We start from the raw sequence: 20,010 nt of genomic DNA, 5'->3' as shown, positions 1-20,010 counted from the left end.
TGTTGTTCTGTCATTGAGCTACCTCAGCCCGACCATATGGGCTTGAAAACCGCAATTGCCTGCACTCTCGCCATGGTGCGCACCAGTCCAGCACAGCCATCACTACACAAACAGCTGTTTGTGGTGCGTTACACAGTAAGTTTTGTCTGTCAGTGTGAAGCAGTACACTACTTACGCTAACTGCTGATCCACATATACACACGCAAGATGTTTTCAAGCACTTTAGGCCTCCAATTTAGCAATGCAATGTGATTTCTGCCTTTTAGGGATTATAACCCTGTTGTGCGTCAAATCTGTAATTTTCCCCGGGATTTTGGCATGTATCCAACTCCGCCATGCCCCCCTCCAGGTGTTAGACCTCTTGAAACATCTTTACCATCACTTTTGTGGCCAGAAACAGGGTGTTTGTAGTTTTTCAAGTCCACCAAGTCGCAAACTTTTTCGGAACTTCGAGTTTAAGGTTCGCGAACCGAAAATCGGAGGTTCGAGCCATCTCTAGTCTGCTTCAGTTGAGCACGCATGCAGCAGCCACACATCTAAGGGCCTTATATACCAGTTACACTCAATCTCGCATGGCTGCTTGGTCACGTAACTAGTTGGCATGGAGGAAATAATAAATTTTAAAAATTTTAAAAAAGTTAGGCTGTACACTGAGCCTGCTGTCAGTTTGTTTCATGATATAGCTCCATTATTAACTTCACCGGCCTTTGCTATACGCCACGCTGGTCCGTTCAGTTGAGCGCACATGCAGCACCACACACACCTAAGGGTCTTACAGACCTGTTAACGCTCAATCTCGGTAAACGTAGGGTTTGGTTTGGAACTTTTCCGGAAATATGAGTTCACCGTTTACAAACCCCAAATTTGGTGTTCTCCACATTTCTAATTACCATCAACTCAAATCAATAGGGAACCTCACATAAACAGTTTGAGTTGTAAAAAGGGATGGTCGGAAATGCCAAATTCTGAATCTGACGAAATTATGAATGGATTCCAAATTTCGAATTTGCATTGCAAAATTGTAATTTATTGCAAATATATTTTTGCTCTAAGCATAAATTATTTGTTGTAAGTGTTATTGTAATTAAGTAGTAGAATATCGATAATTTTACAAATATTCTACTAGCGGCTATTTCTGTTGCCTTTTTTACTGGGTGCCTTTTTTACAAGTGTGCCTACAGACAGCTATATTCAGTACACCAGCACTGCTTAATAGTTCTTTATGAAGGCTTTTGAGACTTGAAAACTAGAATTCTGCTTTTTAACATATGCCTTTTGATTATTAGAATTTTTTGAGTGGTGAAAGTGGGCGGTGGGAGGTTGACATCAAATTAGATGTAATGTGGAAAAGCTTTTTTAATTTTGGATTATGTATTTGTGTGTATTTTCTTCCATTAGAAATAAGACTAACAATGTTTCGTGTCGAGACTATCAACTGGATTCCTTCAGAAGACAAGTGGGTTGTGTTCTGAGACACCCAGATATTAATTTTGACAAGAGAATTTACGTAGAATTGGTGGGATCAAGTAACCAAGCTTCAGTTAGGTTCTTTGATGCTATTTGGAAGCTAAATGATAAAGGTAATGTGTTTAATTATACTGTTAAATTATTCAGTAATAAGGTATGATAAAATAGTGTCAGTTTTCCTTTACTATAGCAAAATGTGTGCTTGTTTAGTGACACCGAAGCGAAAAAAAACCACATGATATAATGAATTGTATGTGTAGTACAGACAATTAATTAAACATTAGTAGCAAAGAAAAAAGTCTCATCATTTTTATTTTTAGTTATATAGCTTTCACATTGCTTCATTCTCTAATATTTGCAGTTTACAAACTCTATATTTGAAACTATGAAACAGAGCAGAGCTAATGACCCTTTGAAAATCCTAGCAGTAAAACCCTATCTGAAGTTGTCTTTCACAGTTTCTTTGATGTATAAGTGCTTCAGAAAAGAATGCTGTCTTAGACCCAAGTTGGGTCAGAGAGCTCAGATAAGCTCTTTGGCATAAATAACAACTGAAGCTTCTTAACTCTTCTTGTACTAGAAACAATATAAGACCAATATCTTCATTATCTCATAAGTTTATTTTCACTTCAGATTCCCTTTAAAGAGAGCCGAGGTGGGCTCAAAAAATGTATTAAAAAGTACCGTAGGTTACCTGATCCGTGAATAGAAGGAACACACCACTCACCACTCCGCCACTTTCACCCGGAGCAGGACCATGTGTAGCAAGGCCACATCAGCAGTACAAAGGAAGGGAAAGATCCACTCAACAGGTGCAATAAAAGTCCAATTTTTATTAAAGAAAGATTCAGCTGGGCATAGCAGATTAGCTCCGATACGCGTGAGCTAATCTGCTATGTCCAGCCGAATATTTCTTCAATAAAAATCGGACTTTTATTGCACCTGTTGAGTGGGTCTTTCCCTTCCTTTGTACTACCCGATCCGTGGGGCTGAGCAGATCAGGTAGATGCAAAAAAAACCACTCCACGCCACTCCTGTGGGCTGCACCGGCCCACTCACACTTTCGTGACGTTGGGATGAGAGATTCATTCTCTCATCCAGCGTGGAGGGAATCGAGGGAGTGGCAGGGGGCACGGCCAGGGAGAGAGTGCTGCCCAATGGCAGCTCTGGAAATCCTGTAAGAACTCCCCTGGCAGGCATTTTGAACAGGGAATCCCTCTCCCTGTACTGTTAACCTCGTAAATGGCGACAAATGTTGTTAATGTTATCAATCTCGGCCGGCTATAGCGCGGTTGTGGGGGGGCAAAGAGTGGCGGTGTGGGGACACAGAGGCATGTTATGAGGCAAAGAACATGCCTCTGTTTCCCATCTGCCCACCTCGGGTTCTCTTTAAGTGGAAGGGAGATATGTACACTGCTATTACCTGTTACCTTATATAATTTCTTCTTGTGAGATATATGCAATCATAGCAGCATGCATTGCTTAGTGCAAGCTGAAAGAAGCCGTTTTGAATGATTGTATGCAAGTGGACTCACATGTGGTGAGGTGACTAAAGGTGGCCACACACCATACAATTTTTTAAATATCTATTCAATTTAAGAAATGCAATCAATTTTTCTGACTGATTGTAACATTTCAAAAATCGGACCAATGTACCACACACGTTCAATTTTTCCTCAATTATGAGAAAAATTATTGGAAACTGTGAAAAAATTGCTTATGTGTATATATTAACCACTTTACCCCCCGCGGTAGGGATTTCTCCATCCCTTTTTTTCCCCCCTAAAAAACCAAGGGACGGAGAAATCTGTACCTTCCGCGCTACCGCCGCTGTCCGCGCTCGTTGATCTAAGCCCCCGCAATGATCCGCTGCTTCTATTTAAAACAGCGCGATCATTGTGATCTTCCCAGCCTCGTACTGCTTCCTGTAAGCGTCCTTTCAGACACTTACAGGCTGCATGTAAACAAACTCACTGTGGCCATCTTGTGGCCAAATAGTAAAACTACACCCTAAAGCATTTTACATATACAAATACATTAGTTTTACACAATAAATTAACTCATTACCTCCCACACTCCCCAATTTGTTTTTTTTTTTTTTGTAATTCAAAAAAAAAATATACAATAAAAAAAAACATAAATAGTTACCTTAGGGACTGAACTTTTTAAATATTTATGTCAAGAGGGTATTACACTGTTACTTTATAAACTATGGGCTTGTAATTAGGGATGGATGCAAAACTGAAAAAAATGCACCTTTATTTCCAAATAAAATATTGGCGCCAAACATTGTGATAGGGACATCATTTAAACGGTTTTATAACCGGGACAAATGGGCAAATACATTTCATGGGTTTTAATTACAGTACCATGCATTATTTAAAAACTATAATGGCCGAAAACTGAAAAATAATAATTTTTTCCCACATTTTTTCCTATTTTCCCATTAAAACACATTTAGAATAAAATAATTCTTGGCATAATGTTCCACCTAAAGAAAGCCTAATTGTTGGCGAAAAAAAACAAGATATAGTTCATTTCATTGTCATAAGTAATAATAAAGTTATAGACGAATGAATGGAAGGAGCGCTGAAAGGTTAAAATTGCTCTGGTGTTCAAGGGGTAAAACCCCTCAGTGGTGAAGTGGTTAATAAATTGTCAATCTAATACACACTATTCAACTTTCATAAAAATTGATCAGAAAAATCCACCATTCCTGATTGACTTTTATCGAATAAAAATGGGAGGTCTGATTACTTGCTCAAATTTAAAAAGAAAGATTTCAATTTTTCGGGAACTCCGGTCTTTTTTATCCAATTGCCGTAAAATCTGATCATTTTATTGTATCGTGTGTGGCCACCTTAGGTAGTACCTAACTGGAAGGGAAGAGATGCCCCAAAAAGAAAGGGATATGGATGATCCAAAAAAATAATAAAAGAATACTAGGAAGACAATACCTTGATGAGATAAACTTTTTTTGTTGTTGCACACTAGAACAGTGCCTACTTGGAGGAATTCAATCTGTTCTACTACACCCAATGTCACATAATTTGGTTTATTCTAATCTTAATCCATGAAATGAGTAATAAAAACAGTATAAAACTGGGCAGAAAGAAATTCTATACTTGTACATGCTCCCTCTAGTGGCTAAAAATTGTAAGCCTAGGTACAGCACAGATGTACCTGCACAGTTTGATAAACAACATCAGTGAAGGTTTGAAGACCTCAAGAAATAAACACTGAGAATGAATATTGCACATTTTGCTCATGCCACAATAGTAAAATATGCAAAAAAAAAATTTCCTGAATATCTTTTTACAATTACCGGTAAATGTTTGTTTGTGGCATAATGTTTTATATTGTACTAAAAAAAACTGTAAATGTGTTGAATGCAGTTTGATTATTCCAGATTCCACAAGGACTGGGATCCTAGAGGAATGTTAGCCTGTAGGACTAAGATGTCAGAGGGTTGTCGGTACTCAGTTCATTTGGGCTTTAGGAAAAGGCACCGCAATGTTTCAGTGTTGGCATCTGTATAAAAGGTGCAGAACATGGCATTAGCATATGGTTGTCAACCTGTGGAATAATCATGAGGTGTAGCGGTTATCACAAAATAGGTGTACATGCAGCCATCAGGATTGAGGGGATGTGTAGTGCTCATCTGTTATAAGGGATTGACGGCAGGATATGGGTGTAGGTTGTCACCATCAAACTGAGGTAAATATAACAATTTACCTCAGAATGTGTGGAACAGGTCTAGATTTTTTTTACATAATTTTAACTTTAATAAATGGTATCATCTTGATTCAAAACTTTTATGGATGGCTAACACGGTACAATACTCCACTGCTGCGGCCACTGTACTTACATTAGTAGAATAACTCACGGAAGGGAGACAAGCCTATATAAAAGCACTACACATGCGTAAGCAAAAAATAGAAACATTTTCTTTAATAATCCAATAACACTATAAGGAGAAATATAAAACCTTAAAAAATGAACAAACCACTTGTAGCCATATAGTATATGGGTAGAACATAATCACTGTATATTTGCAGCACCTATCCAGTATAATGATTATAATCAAAGCCTGAATGCTAGCAAAATATCTCCTGAGGTGCTCTGGTGAGAGCTCCACTAGGGCTAGAACCCAGGTTCAGTATACTCTGTAGAAAGAAAAAGTGCATATAATAGTGCAAATCCACCAATTGCCAATGACAGAGAAAAAAACAGCAAACATAAATAAATGCAACTGATAAACAATGTATATAAAATATAAATAAGAAGAACAAAAGTGCAACATGCAAAAAGTGAGCAGCAGCAGTTTGCGAGGATCAGATGTGATATAATTATGATATTGGAGGACACCATTAAAGTATAGCAATATACATCACCGGATCGTAGGTGCAGAAAAGAGTGGTTTGGGAGGAAAGAGGCCCCTGGCCAAAGGCAAACCCAAGAATTTTTCAAGGTGGGGTATCCTGTAAGGTCTCTCTCAGCCACACACAATGCAGTGTAATAATATAAGCCAGGCTGGATAGAATCTCGGCTCTGCCTGTTCAGTAAGCCTGCACCTATTCAGTAGGAGACCTTGGGCAAGTCTCCATAACACTGCTACTGCCTATAGAGCGCGTCCTAGTGGCTGCAGCTCTGGCGCTTTGAGTCTGCCAGGAGAAAAGTGCAATATAAATGTTCTGTGTCTGTGTGTTTGTAATATGGTAGGACAATATGCTGGGTACACATAATGTAATTTTCCGTCCAACTGACGGACCGACAGTGGGATCAATCAGGAGCAGTTTGGATACAGATGGAGGACAGCCGACATTACTAATGAAGGTGAAAGTGAAGCATTCACACAGCAGTGCACAGGGCTGTGCTCATACCTGGCTCTGTTAAGTTCATCAGAGCTGCTCCATGCTCTGCACACACGCTGCTGCTCCATCCAAAGTCAACTGTAGCAGGGAAAGAAAGGGGGCAGTGCTGTGAGCTGCGGGATGCCTGCAGACATTCTGGTGTCTCAAATTGTGCCTGCCCCCAGACACTGCACCGGCCCTGGTCTGAGGGGGGATTCCGGGCAGCTGTAACCCCCCCCCCCCCCCCCCCCCCGCATTTACCTATGCTATATATACACATACGTTGACCCCTGCTACTGGTTTGCTACACCAAATAAACACAACCTTAACATTCACTACAGGTGCTTAGCGCTCTTAACAGTAGTCTCAGAGTCCATACAATGTATTTTGCTAAGAAGGTCCTATTATCCTATATATATTGCGATGTGGTCCACTAAATGAAAAGAAGCTGTATCCTTCACTTCCAAGTAGCCGGAAATGTATCCCTTAAAGAAAAGCAGAAAACAGCATAATAGTGCAGTATCTTTCATATATTTAACAAAGATGAGTGAAGTTTCAACTCTTCCTGCACTGGAAACAATATGAAACTCATATCTTAGCTACTAATGTTCTATTTCTTAGCTGTACTATACATGATGATGATGATGTAATCCATTCAGTCGTATGCGACGCTTGGCGATTCTATGTGTTAGCTCTCTCCATGCTGTCCGATCTTGTACCATTTCTGCCAGTTGCCTTAAATCGGAACTGTAAATTCGTTTAAACCAAATAGTTTCACTTACCTGGGGCCGTCCTGTGCCCTCGCGGTCCTGCCCAAGCCTCTGTTCTCCCGCGCGAGCTACTTTCAATACTTACAAGTCGACGGCAACTGCGCCTGCATGCCCCAGACAATGAGACGCTTTCTTTGCGTTCCCACCCGCTAGAGCAGCTATAGTGGGTGGGAACGTAAAGAAAGTGTCGCTTTGCCCGGGGCACGCAGGCGCAGTTGCAAGTCGGCGGTAATGAAAGTAGCTCCTGCGGGAGAACGGAAGCTCGGGCAGGACCGGCAAGGGCACAGGACAACTGCTGGGGGCTTGGGGAAGCCCCAGGTAAGTGAAACTGGTTGGTTTAAACGAATTTACAGTTCCGCTTTAAGCTCAATCCTGTGTCAGCTTTGATGGTGTCAAGCTGGTATAGTATTAGTATACTATACATGCAAATCAATATATCATAAGTTTATTTTCACTTCAGATTTTCTTTAAGTACCAAAAAAATAATAAACCAATACAATTAAAATGCATGCATTGGAAATGGGGGGGGGAGGGTGTGTGTGCATAGGCTTACCACACACCCGTGGCCCAGCAGCATGGCCAGTAGAACAAAGACGCTTGTGTAATGCTTTTTTTCTCCCTTCCTGGACCTTACTTGTGCATACCCTGTGTGGTGTGGCTCCTCCACAGGCCGGGTTCGCAACATCAAGAAATCTGTTATACTGGCATGAGTTAAATATGTATAGAGGGACCCTGAGCTAGAACGGAGGGATGTAGGAGGATCCAAGAAGCCTCTGCACTATCCAGGGGCCAGAGTCGGACTTGGACACTAAGGGCCCACCAGGAAAGCTTGTACTTTAGAAATGTTGCACTATATACACACACATATATATATATATATATATATATATATATATATATATATATATATATATACTCTATAATAAAACCCCTGTGTCCCTGCGTGTGCTGTCTTTGTGTAGCTGGGTCCGTGCTTTTTGCCACTGCGCATCTGCGCAGCACGGACCCAGCCTCACAGAGACAGGAGGACAGGGACAGGGCCAGGGTGCCAGGCAGGCGTGTGAGCGGGCAGCCAGGTGTGCGGCAGGTGCGCGCGTATGCGCAGTACAAGCGGTGGGCGGCGGCGAGAAACACAGACCCTAGAGCCCGTTTTTAAACGGGTTTGGGTCTGCTAGTATATACATAATTTGGTAGGACATTAGATTATGGTAGGGAATAGACTGTGAGCACTTCTGAGGACAGTCCCCAGCAGGGAGATGTCCACCCGCGGCGTGTGCGCCGCAGCAAAAATAAATGGGTGTCACCACACACTGGAACATGGACGTGGTCATGATGGGTCATGGGCAGACTTAACCACTTCACCACTGAGGGGTTTTACCCCCTGAGCACCAGAGCAATTTTCACCTTTCAGCGCTCCTTCCATTCATTCGTCTATAACGTTATTATTACTTATCGCAATGAAATGAACTATATCTTGTTTTTTCCACCACCAATTAGGCTTTCTTTAGGTGGGACATTATGCCAAGAATTATTTGATTCTAAATGTTTTTTAATGGGAAAATAGGAAAAATGTGGTGAAAAATTAATTATTTTTCAGTTTTCGGCTATTATAGTTTTTAAATAATGCATGCTACTGTAATTAAAACCCATGAAATTTATTTGCCCTTTTGTCCCGGTTATAAAACCGTTTAAATTATGTCCCTATCACAATGTTTGGCGCCAATATTTTATTTGGAAATAAAGGTGCATTTTTTCAGTTTTGCGTCCATCCCTAATTACAAGCCCATAGTTTATAAAGTAACAGTGTTATACCCTCTTGACATAAATATTTAAAAAGTTCAGTCCCTAAGGTAACTATTTATGTATTTTTTTTAATTGTAAATTGTTTAATTTTTTTTTAATTACAAAAAAAAATAAAAAATGGGGAGTGTGGGAGGTAATGAGTTAATTTTTTGTGTAACACTAATTTATTTCTATGTAAAAAATGCTTAGGGTGTAGTTTTACTATTTGGCCACAAGATGGCAACAGTAACTTTTTGTTTATTGCGAGGAAGTAGTAGGAGGCTGTGAGTGTTTGTTTTTTTTCACAATGATCGCGCTGCCCATCGGATGAGCAGCGGATCATTGCGGGTCTTAGATCAACGAACAGGAATGGATTTTCCCGTTCATTGATCTCCGGGCGAGCGGGCGGCGGCGTGTTTACTAGCGATGGGTGGCGTGTTTACGAGCGGGAGCGCGGGCAGCGGCGGGAGCGCGGAAAGTACGGATTTCTCCGTCCCTGGGGGTTAAAGGATGGAAAAAGGGACGGAGAAATTCGTACGGGCGGGGGTAAAGTGGTTAAAAATACACAAAATAACAAAAAATACACAAAATAAGTAGTGGTGTATCACAGAGAGTGGGTCCGACCGGATACATTTTAAATAAAATAATCAAGTAGTTACATGCCTTATGATAATTCATCATGTAGTCAAATGGTGCAGAATAAAAATATTAAGTAGTCCAGTGCTGCCCAACTTCGCGGGCATGGAGGGCAATTTTTTTTCCAGACCACATGGTGGAGGGCCGAACTCCCCAAAGAAAAAAAAATCTAGCAGCAGTTTTCATACAAAATGCAATCAGATTGGCAGCAGATTCCCCACAAAATGCAATCAGATTGGCAGCAGATTTCCCCACAAAATGCAATCAGATTGGCAGCAGATTTCCCCACAAAATGCAATCAGATTGGCAGCAGATTTCCCCACAAAAGAGAGGGCCTGGCGGGCAGGTCTATAGGTGTCCCCAGTTTAGGTAGGCAGGTATATAGGTGTCCTCAGTTTAGGTAGCCAGGTCTATAGTTGTCGCCAGTTTAGTTAGCCAGGTCTATAGGTGTCCCCAGTGTACTTAGCTAGGTCTATAGGTGTCCCTAGTATAGGTAGCCATGTCTATAAGTGTCCCCAGTTTAGCCAGGTCTATAGGTGTCCCCAGTTTAGCCAGGTCTATAGGTGTCCCCAGACTAGGTAGCCTGGATGGAGGAGCAGCGGCAGGCACAGATCAGCGGGGAGGGGGGGGGGCAGTCCCCCCTTGCTGTTCCACCCTCTAGGCTAGAATGTGCAATGGCAGCGAGCGAGCAAAAACTAACAACTTACCACTTACTACTTCCTGCATCCCGCTCTGCCTGCCACTGCTCTGGTCTTCTCTGCTGTGCTGTCCAATCACACTCTCACAGGAAGCACAGTGAGAGCGTAACTGGACAGTACAGCAGAGAAGACCAGACCAGAGCAGTGGCACGCAGAGCGGGAACCAGAAAGTTGATCGGTTCCCCGCTCGCTGCCACTGCCTGCGTACACTATGGTCTTGAGGGGGAAGCGCGGAAGGTGGGGCCCTCAGGTTGGGGGGGAGATTGCCCCCCCCTCCCGCTGCTCTGTGCCCGCTGCTGCTCCTTCTTTTTGCGCGGTGCCCCTCCTGCAGTGCTCAGGGCCCCCAGGGGGCCACTAAAAGGGAGGCCTACTGGGCAAAATCCCAAGCTACCACCGGCCCTGTCTGACCTGCCAGGGGCTTCCAATTACTAGTAAAGTTAGTGTTTAACTTTTTTTTTTTAATTACTTCAGGTTTATTTAATTGCTTAATGCATGAAAGATCAGCAGGGCAGCTAGGCAACTGGTATTGTATAAAAGGAATTACATATGGCAGCCTCCATATCGCTCTCAGTTCAGGGGTACTTAAGGAGTACTGTAGGGGGGGTAGGGAGAAAAAGAGTTGAACTTACCCGGAGCTTCTAATGGTCCCCTGCAGAAGTCCTGTGCCCATACAGCCACTCACCAATGCTCCGATCCCTGCCTCCGGTTCATTTCCGGAATTTGCGACTTTAAAGTTGGAAATCCCTGCACCTGCATGGCTGTGTCCTCGCTCCCCCTGACGTCACCAGGAGTGTATTGCACAGGCCCAGTACGGTCTGTGCCTGTGTAGTACGCTCCTGGTGATGTCAGCAGGAGCAAGGACACAGCCGCACAGGCGCAGTGGTTTTTCAGTCTTTAAAGCTGGAAATTCCAGAAAAGAACCGGAGGCAGGGACCGGAGCATCGGTGAGTGGCCGCGTGGGCACAGGACTTCTGCAGGGGACCATTATAAGCCCCGGATAAGATCAACTTTTTACCCCCCACAGTAGTCCTTTAAAAAAGCATTCTGTCCTTCTGTTATGCAAGAATGATATTTAGTCCAGCTTAGGCAACCTCATAAATTTGGACTTTTTATGTTTGTTTTTGTTATGTCTATCATTGAATTAATCAAATCAATAACCATTCTGTGTGTTTACTTTCCAGTAATTTTAGATCCACCACAAAACATAAAAACGAAATATACTTCAGATGGACTTATTATAACATGGGATCGTCCAGAAACACACACTGACCAAAAAGAAATTTGCTTCCAGTACAGTATTAATATAAATGGGGTAATGTTTACTATTTTTCTTACTTTGTATATATACTTTGTATATATTTTTAAATATTGCTAGCTATCATTTGTAAGTTATGACTGCCCTTAGAGCCAAATTTACATCGAATAATAACCCTTTCACCAGCTTTTTTTCTTCATGTACCCTGCTGAAAATGTATAGAACTGCTAATGATAATTTTTGTCAAAGTGTTCATATTGTACTCAGGATTTGCGTAGGTTATTTGAATGCTGTACACACAGGGCAGCGTTCAACATAAACTGTTCAAACTTTACTGTTTACTTTTGTGAAATTACCAATGGCAGTAAGGCAGATAAATAAATCCTTTATATATAATATAAAATATCATGTAAAGTCATGGATAGGGCTGGTGATTCCATAGAGTCAAACTGGGCAATACTCCGGCGGGTCCCAAGCTCCATAGGGGCCCAACAAGTCAGGGACTATAGAGGTGATATGTTTGCTGTCAGCATAGTATGAAAATGTAAGAGGCCCCACAGTCATGGACCTGTCTACCACTGAAGGATGTTGGTTTCCTGTAACAGCTTGCATGCACTTTTACAGGAAACCAACATCCTTCAGTGGTAGACAGGTCATGTGTATGCTAGGTGTGTATTTTATCCCACAAGTGGGGCTTGCACTCTCTTACAGGTAGGCACTTATCTGTTTTTAAGTAGTGCTGTACACACAGTCAACTGCCACATCTGTGCCTTGTGCATCCTTCTTTCCCCCTTTGTGTCTCCTTCTGTCTTCTTGTGCCTCCTTCAGTCCCTTGTGCCATGCCTGACCCTGTTTGTCCTTCTGTCTCCCTTTGTGCCTCCTTCTGTCTCTTTGTGTCCCCTGTGCCTCCTTATGTCCCCTTTGCCTTTATTTGTCCCCTTGTGCCACCTCTGCTCCCCTGTTCCTCCCTCCGTTCCACTCTGTGTCCTTCTGTCTTCCTGTGCCTCCTATCTCCATATGCCTCTTCAGTTCCCATGTGCCACCTCTGTCCCCGTGTCTCCTTCTGTACCCCTTTGTACCTTCTTCTGTCTCTCTGTGGCTCTTTATGTTCCCCTCTGCCTCCTTCTGCCCCCCTCTGCCTCCTTCTGTCTCCCTTTGTGCCTCCTCTGTCTCCATGTTCCTCTTCAGTCCCCATGTGCCACCTCTGTGCTCTGCGCCTTCCTCTGTCCGCCTGTGCCTTATTCTGTGCCCCTTTGTGCCTTATTCTGTCTCCCTGTGGCTCTTTCTGCCCCCCTCTGCCTCCTTCCATCCCCCTCTACCATCTTCTGCCCCCCTTTTGTGCCTCCTTCTGTCCTCCTTTGTGCATACTTCTGTCCCCTTTATGCCTCCTTGTGTCCCCTTTGTGCCTCCTTCAGTCCCCCTGTGACTCCTTCTGTCCTCCTTTGTGACTCCTTGTGTCCCCCTTTGTGCCTCCTTCTGACCCCCTTGCAGAGGTGCCTGGCGCCAGGCCAACCAGGGGGTCACGAATGCTGTGTGTGTGTGTGTGGGGGGGGGGGGGTAGGCATGGGGGGCCATGGCCTCCTCCCAGCCAGATATTGTGTCCCCAGGTGGTGAACAGGCTTGCGGCTTCTAATAGACGCTGCGCCAGTTCACTGGCCACAGCCCATAAGCTCACTTCTGCAGCCTGCGTAGTCTGTGGGTTCCGGTAGGCAGAGCAGGGCTACGGTAAAATGGCATCTGAAGCCCTGCACTGGAGACTATATGTGTCTCCATTGCAGGTCTTGGGGTGCAATTTTCCCGTATCCCTGCTCTGCTCGTCAGCATGGGAGTTTTGCAGCCGTAGTTGCTGCACGAAGATCATCGGGGAGCTGCTGTGTGCCGGAGGGAGATTGGAAGAGGAGTCTTCTGCAGGTGAGTACATTTTTTTTCTTACAGGTGCAGGCAGGTATCAGGGCTATTAGGTGAACTAATGGGAAGTGGGGGGGGAGAGGAGCCCTGCCTATGTGTTTATTTTCTGGTGAAACGCTGCCCGCATTGTATATTTTCTGGTGAAACACTGCCGCATTACAATTATTTTCTGGTGAAATATTGCCGCATTATATTCTAGTGAAACACTGCCATGATTATTTTCAAGGGGGGTGCCATGGGGCGGGGGGTGCCATTGGCACCAAAGGTTTTCTCGCCTGGAGTGACAAAATGGCTAGAGGCGCCCCTGTGTATACTCCAAAACTGCAACACGTTTCGCAGCCATCCCCTGCCTCATCAGGCAATAAAAAATGGAGCATGTACTCATAAAGGTCTGGTGAAAAGCTCAGCGCCTGTTGACAGTTCCTGTGTCCACCCTTGGTGGAGGGGTATTTCATTTTCTACAGAGAGAGACTTCTTAATTCTGAGTGGGGACAGGTCTAATCTCCCCCGTGCTGATATAGTGGTTACCTGGATGGTAACCCTTGTTTGTGAGTATATCTGAATACTAACCTTACATATTCAATCTACTAGTACATATTGGGCTCTCGGTGTCTCCATCTTTGTAAAAAATAATGTTCTGCACTGTGGGAAATCTCAGGGGACGTGGTCGGAAGCCAAAAATGACACCTGTGCTGGCCAGGAGGATAGTGAAAGAGGTGAAAAAGAATCCAAGGATCACCACCGACGCCATCCTGGCGAATCTGGGCTCTGCTGGTTGCAATTTCTCAAGGCAGACAATCCAATCCACTGCACACTGTTGGGTTCCATGGATGCAGACGAAGGAGGATGCCACTTTTAAAGGGAAGGTCCAAGCAAAAAAAAAAAAATGAGTTTCACTTACCTGGGGCTTCTACCAGCCCCATGCAGCCATCCTGTGCCCTCGTAGTCACTCACTGCTGCTCCAGTCCCCCGCTGGGAGCTTTCTGACCTCGGAGGTCAGGGCCGAATTGCGTACATTTTTACACATTCCCGCTAGTGCAGGAACATTAACGCATACATTTTTACGTGTTAGTGGTGCAACACGTAAATTTTTGTTCCTGCACTAGCTGGAATGCGTAAAAATGTATGCAATGTGGCCCTGACCTCCGAGGTCAGAAAGCTGCCAGCAGGGGACTGGAGCAGCAGTGAGTGACTACAAGGGCACAGGATGGCTACATGAGGCTGGTAGAAGCCCCAGGTAAGTAAAACTCACTTTTTTTTTTTTGCTTGAACCTTCCCTTTAAGGCCCACAAAATCTCACTTGGCCTTTGCAAATGCTTATCTGGACACAGAAGAAGTCTTCTGGTCTTCTGTGTTACGGTAAGATAAAACAAAAATTTAATTGTTTGGTCACAATGATGTTTTCTTCATTTGGCATAAAAAAGTAGAAGCTTTCAACCCAAAGAACACCATCCTCACTGTCAAACATGGTGGTGAGAACCTACTGCTTTGGTGTTTTTCAGCCAATAGACCAGGGAACCTAATCACAGTAAACGGCACCATGAAAGAGGGGCAATACATGAGGATTCTTATAGGGATGCTCATTCGGATTCCATGGAAATGCAATTTCCGAAATTCCGATCGGAAATTGCATTTCCGCATCGGAATGCGGAAATCGGTAATGCAAGTGTGTTAGGCGGATTTCCGCCGGAAATCGCGGAAATTCCGCCCGACTTTGAGATCGATTTTCTCAAAAACTATAATGTCTTTTTGAAAACTTTTTTTTGCATGTTGTTCAGGAGATTCTGCTTAATAAACCCTGAAAATTTGGTGTTTCTAGGACTTAAGGGGGATTTGCTATTAACCGCTAAAGTCGGCGGATTTTTACTGTAATGTAAAATGCAGAAAATCCGCATCTGCCTATTTTCTGCATCTACATTACAGTAAAAATCCGCCGACTTTAGCGGTTAATAGCAAAGTAAGTCCTAGAAACACCAAATTTTCAGGGTTTATTAAGCAGAATCTCCTGAATAAGATGCAAAAAAAAGTTTTCAAAAAGACCTTATAGTTTTTGAGAAAATCGATGTTAAAGTCGGGCGGAATTTCCGCGATTTCCGGCGGAAATTCCGCATTGGAATGCGGAAATTGGTAGCGGAAAGCGGAATCGGTATTTGGCAATGGCGGAATGCGGATTTACCGCGGAATCGGAAATTGGCATTTCCGACCATCCCTAATTCTCAACAACATCAGGCAGTCTGCAGAGAAACTTGGCCTTGGGAATCAGTGGACATTTCAGCATGACAATTACCTAAAACACACAGCAAAAATGGTGAAGAAATGGTTAGCAGACAACAACAGTAACGTTTTGGAGTGGCCCAGTCAGAGTCCTGACTTGAATCCAATCGAGAATCTGTGGAGGGAGCTAAAGATCAGGGTGATAGCAAGAAGACCCTCCAACTTGAAAAATGTGGAGCTCATTGCTAAAGATGAATGGGAAAAAATACCTGTGGAGACATGCAAAAATCTGGTCAGCAATTACAGGAAGCGTTTGATTGCTGTAATAGGCTTTTCTATTGATTATTAACCACTTGAGGACCCACCCTTTACCCCCCCTTAAGGACCAGCGCTGTCTTAGCTGATCTGTGCTGGGTGGGCTCTGCAGCCCCCAGCACAGATCAGCGTGTAGGCAGAGCGACCAGATCGCCCCCCTTTTTTCCCCACTAGGGGGATGATGTGCTGGGGGGGTCTGATCGCTCCTGCCTGCCGGGTGTTGCGGGGGGGGGCACCTCAAAGCCCCCCTCCGCGGCGAAATCCTCCCCCTCCCTCTCCTACCTGGCCCCCCCTGGAGATCCGGGCTGCACAGGACGCTATCCGTCCTGTGCAGCCAGTGACAGGCTGTCTCCTGTCACATGGCGGCGATCCCCGGCCGCTGATTGGCCTGGGATCGCCGATCTGCCTTACGGCGCTGCTGCGCAGCAGCGCCGTACAATGTAAACAAAGCGGATTATTTCCGCTTGTGTTTACATTTAGCCTGCGAGCCGCCATCGGCGGCCCGCAGGCTATTCACGGAGCCCCCCGCCGTGAATTGACAGGAAGCAGCCGCTCGCACGAGCGGCTGCTTCCTGATTAATCAGCCTGCAGCTGGCGACGCAATACTGCGTCGCTGGTCCTGCAGCTGCCACTTTGCCGATGCACGGTATAAGCGTGCGGTCGGCAAGTGGTTAAGAAGGGTATGAAAAATTTTGGACTTGGCACGTTTTGCTCAAATTTAAAAAAATAAATAAAAGATGGGCACAAAAGACACATTTTTAAGAATTCTATCATAATTTCACAGAAATTAATTTAGAGTGCGGCAAAAATGCAAATATCAATGTGAAAATGGCTGGCAATAATTCAGGCTCACCCCATATACTACATGGCCCCTCTGGAGCCACTAAATTTGGGCACAATCAGCAAACTGACAATGTGGGTGTGCATACAAGGTGGCAAACCAGAGGTTTGGCAACATTATTTTTCTGTAATAAAACATTATTGGCTACAAAACAAGGTTTGTTTTTTCCATTTTAAAATAATATCTGCTTCAAAACATGGTTAAAGTGTACCTCAGATGACACACAAAAAAATGTATATATACCTTGGGCTTCCCTCAGCCCCCTCCGGCCTGATCGCTTCCTCGACGCTGTCCTCTGCCTCCTCAATCTTCTGTAATTTTTGGCCAGGCGGTACAATCACAGTGCAGCTCCGCGCATTCCCCTTATCTTGGTCCCACAGCCAGGAGAGTTCTGCACCAAGCTCCTAGCGACGGGAGCTGGATGGGCGCGTGCAGGCACGCATGTGCAGTAGGCCCTGACTGCAAATGCTTACTGCGCAGTCAGCAATTACGGAAGATCTGGGACCTGGAGGATAGCATCAAGGGAACGATCAGGCCTGGAGGGGGGGTGGATGAAGTCCCAGGTATGTATGAATTTTTGTTGTTGTGTCATTCCCTTTAAGGTTAGGCGTCGATGGTGGGGAGGTTAAGTTTAGGTGTTAAAGAGGATCTGTAACGTCAAAAGATCCCCTGGGGGGTACTCACCTCGGGTGGGGGAAGCCTCCGGATCCTAATAAGGCTTCCCACGCCGTCCTCCGTCCCTCAGGGGTCTCGCTGCAGCCCTCCGTGAAAGATGACGTCAATATTTACCTTCTCCTGCGCAGGCGCTCTGACGGCTGTCGGCTCCGAAGTAGGTCGAAATACCCGATCGCCGTCGGGTCTGCTCTACTGCGCAGGCGCAAGTTTCCGGCGCCTGCGCAGTAGAGCGGACCCGACTGAGATCGGGTATTTCCGTGTAGTTCGGAGCCGAAAGCAGTCACAGCGCCCCCGCTGGAGCCAGCAAAGGTAAATATTGAACTGACAGTCGGGTCTGTCGCCGGCTGTTCGGAGGGCTGCAGCGAGACCCCCGTGGGACAGAGGACGGCGTGGGAAGCCTCATTAGGATCCAGGGGCTTCCCCCACCCGAGGTGAGTACCCCCCAGGGGATGTTTTTGATGTTACAGAGTCTCTTTAAGAAGGGGGGGGGGGGTTTACGGTTAGGGCCTATTTCCACTACACGTGGATCCTGGATGCAGAAAACTGACTCCAATGAATGCCTATGGGGAATCTGCATTAAAAAAATTGCGTTTAGTGGATACAGGCCCATAGACATTAATTGGAGTATAAGGATCCCTCCTGTCAGTTGCAGCGGAGCTGCAACCGAGCAGTTTTGATTTCTCTGCCTACATTTGGTTGCTTGGTTTTGATTACATTCGCAATGAATCTCATTGCTATTTGCAATCACTCTGCTGTTCAGAGTAGCTCAGGATGTTGTCATGAATCCACCTTTGTCTTGCTGCAGTTGAACTGCAGCCAGACAGCTGTGGATTTTTTACATGCATGTGGTTGCATAATCTGGCATGCATTTGTAATGAGAGTCCTTGCCATTCACAGGCAGCTTGCAGCCTTCAGTCTAACACAGGATTGCATGATTATCATTCAGCTGTGTGGGAATTTGCATGTCTACTCTAATTGGCTGATGTCCATAGAAAAACCTGCCTCTCCTCTCAGACTTAGTGTTCAGCTTAGCCATAGTTGATTGCTGGGTTCATGGTGTGAAAGTGTTATTATTGTATTGCATTCTTGCCTTGTCTGCCTGGATGTTCACTGCACCCGCGGGGGTAAAGTGAAGTCTTACCTATCCTGATAGTTTGGAGACTGCCTTCACCATGTTGGCAACTAGTAGTATTCCTGCTTGTTCTGTTCCAGTGGACGTGACTGTAGCAGTTGTTGCTATTAGTTACGCTACTACCTGTTTGTCTTGTCAGTACCAGTGTGGATGTTTGCTATTACTGGGCAAACAATCCTTCTGTCTGTCTGTCCCTGTAAGTCTTGTTCCTGTGGACGTAACTATAAGCTGTGCTATTAATTACTCTCCTACTTTGTCTTGTCCTTGTCAGTGTGGATGTTTGCTATCGCTGGGGTAGCGATTAGATTGGGAAGCATTCAGTCTGTCTCTCTGTTGTCTGTCTTGGTTACTCCGTGTGCTGAACAACAGAGAATAAGAGCTGTGGTGGCTCTGAACAACCAGTGTGTCTACTTTGCTGGCAACTATTCCGTTTGTCTGTCTGTTGTCTGTTTTGTGTGCTGGACATCAGAAGCTCAGGGCTGCGATTGCCCTGAGCAACCATTGTGTCTTGTTTATTTGTGGTGGTTATCGGAAGCTCAGAGCTGCGGTCGCTCTGAGCAACTTTGCTCCATTGTCCATAGCTCCTGGTGTGATCTGTGTAAACTCCTCCACAAAGAATTCTGCTCTACTGCCTAACATCACCCAGTTACATAGTCTTGTTTGCTCTGGTGGTACTCTGGCTTTCTCTGCCTCAGTTGCTATACCTTGCATGTTAAGACCTGGGGGTAACCAAAATTAGGAGACACATTCAGTGTCCTGTTCAAGCAAGGGCTTGTTTATAGGTGAAGACGTGGGCCGAGCTCAGAGCCGCGGTAATAGGCGTGGGGAGGGTCTGTTTAAGGTTATGAGTCCAGGGGAGTGGTTAAGGATAGTTTTTGCTACTGCAGCCAAATAGATCAGTAGGGCTGCCAGGCAACTGGTATTGTTTAAAAGGAAATAAACATGACAGCCTCCATATTCTTCTCACGTCAGTTGTCCTTTAAGTCCAGAACAAAGTGTGTTGCTTGCTAGATTCAGGTTCCAAAGTTTAACACATTGCCAAAGGAGTCATAGGCCTTGATTCACTAACCGGCACTAAGCCAGTTAGTGTACCTTATCACTTAGTGGGCACAAACGACAGCGCTAACCTTATCTGAGGTTAGTGTGCCTTATCTGAGGTTAGTGTGCCTTATCTGAGTTAGTGTGCCTTATCTGAGGTTAGTGTGCCTTATCTGAACTTAGTGCCCCTTAAGTAGCTTTGTGCACACTAAAAGATGCACAAAGCTACATCGTGCACTGCACCGCACACAGCATAATGCGTCGATCTTTGCGCGCAGTGCGACGATAACGTCGCACCCGCTATACTGTATATGATGCGACCATAAGGTCACATAGGATGCGACGATAATGGTGCACTGATGCGCCGTTTAGGTCGCATCCTATGCGATCTTAAAGTTGCATCATGTACAGTATAGCGGGTGCGAT

The 20,010-nt window shown here is 44.8% G+C and overlaps 1 protein-coding gene across 2 annotated transcripts in view; it reads left to right on the top strand.

Annotated features, from left to right (window-relative positions):
* Nucleotides 1-20,010, top strand: part of LOC137544540 (granulocyte-macrophage colony-stimulating factor receptor subunit alpha-like) — a 289,974-nt gene that overhangs the window by 163,408 nt on the left and 106,556 nt on the right. For both annotated transcript variants that reach the window (XM_068265636.1, XM_068265635.1), the window contains 2 exons: nt 1,399-1,580; nt 11,388-11,518. In XM_068265636.1, coding sequence (XP_068121737.1) covers nt 1,399-1,580; nt 11,388-11,518 — 313 coding nt within the window. The remainder of the gene's footprint in view (nt 1-1,398; nt 1,581-11,387; nt 11,519-20,010) is intronic.

Source organism: Hyperolius riggenbachi, chromosome 2, assembly GCF_040937935.1.
Source record: "Hyperolius riggenbachi isolate aHypRig1 chromosome 2, aHypRig1.pri, whole genome shotgun sequence".
Classification (NCBI taxonomy): Eukaryota; Metazoa; Chordata; class Amphibia; order Anura; family Hyperoliidae; genus Hyperolius; species Hyperolius riggenbachi.
The sequence above is the reverse complement of the archived record's forward strand: the minus strand, read 5'-3'. Positions and strand labels throughout refer to the sequence as shown.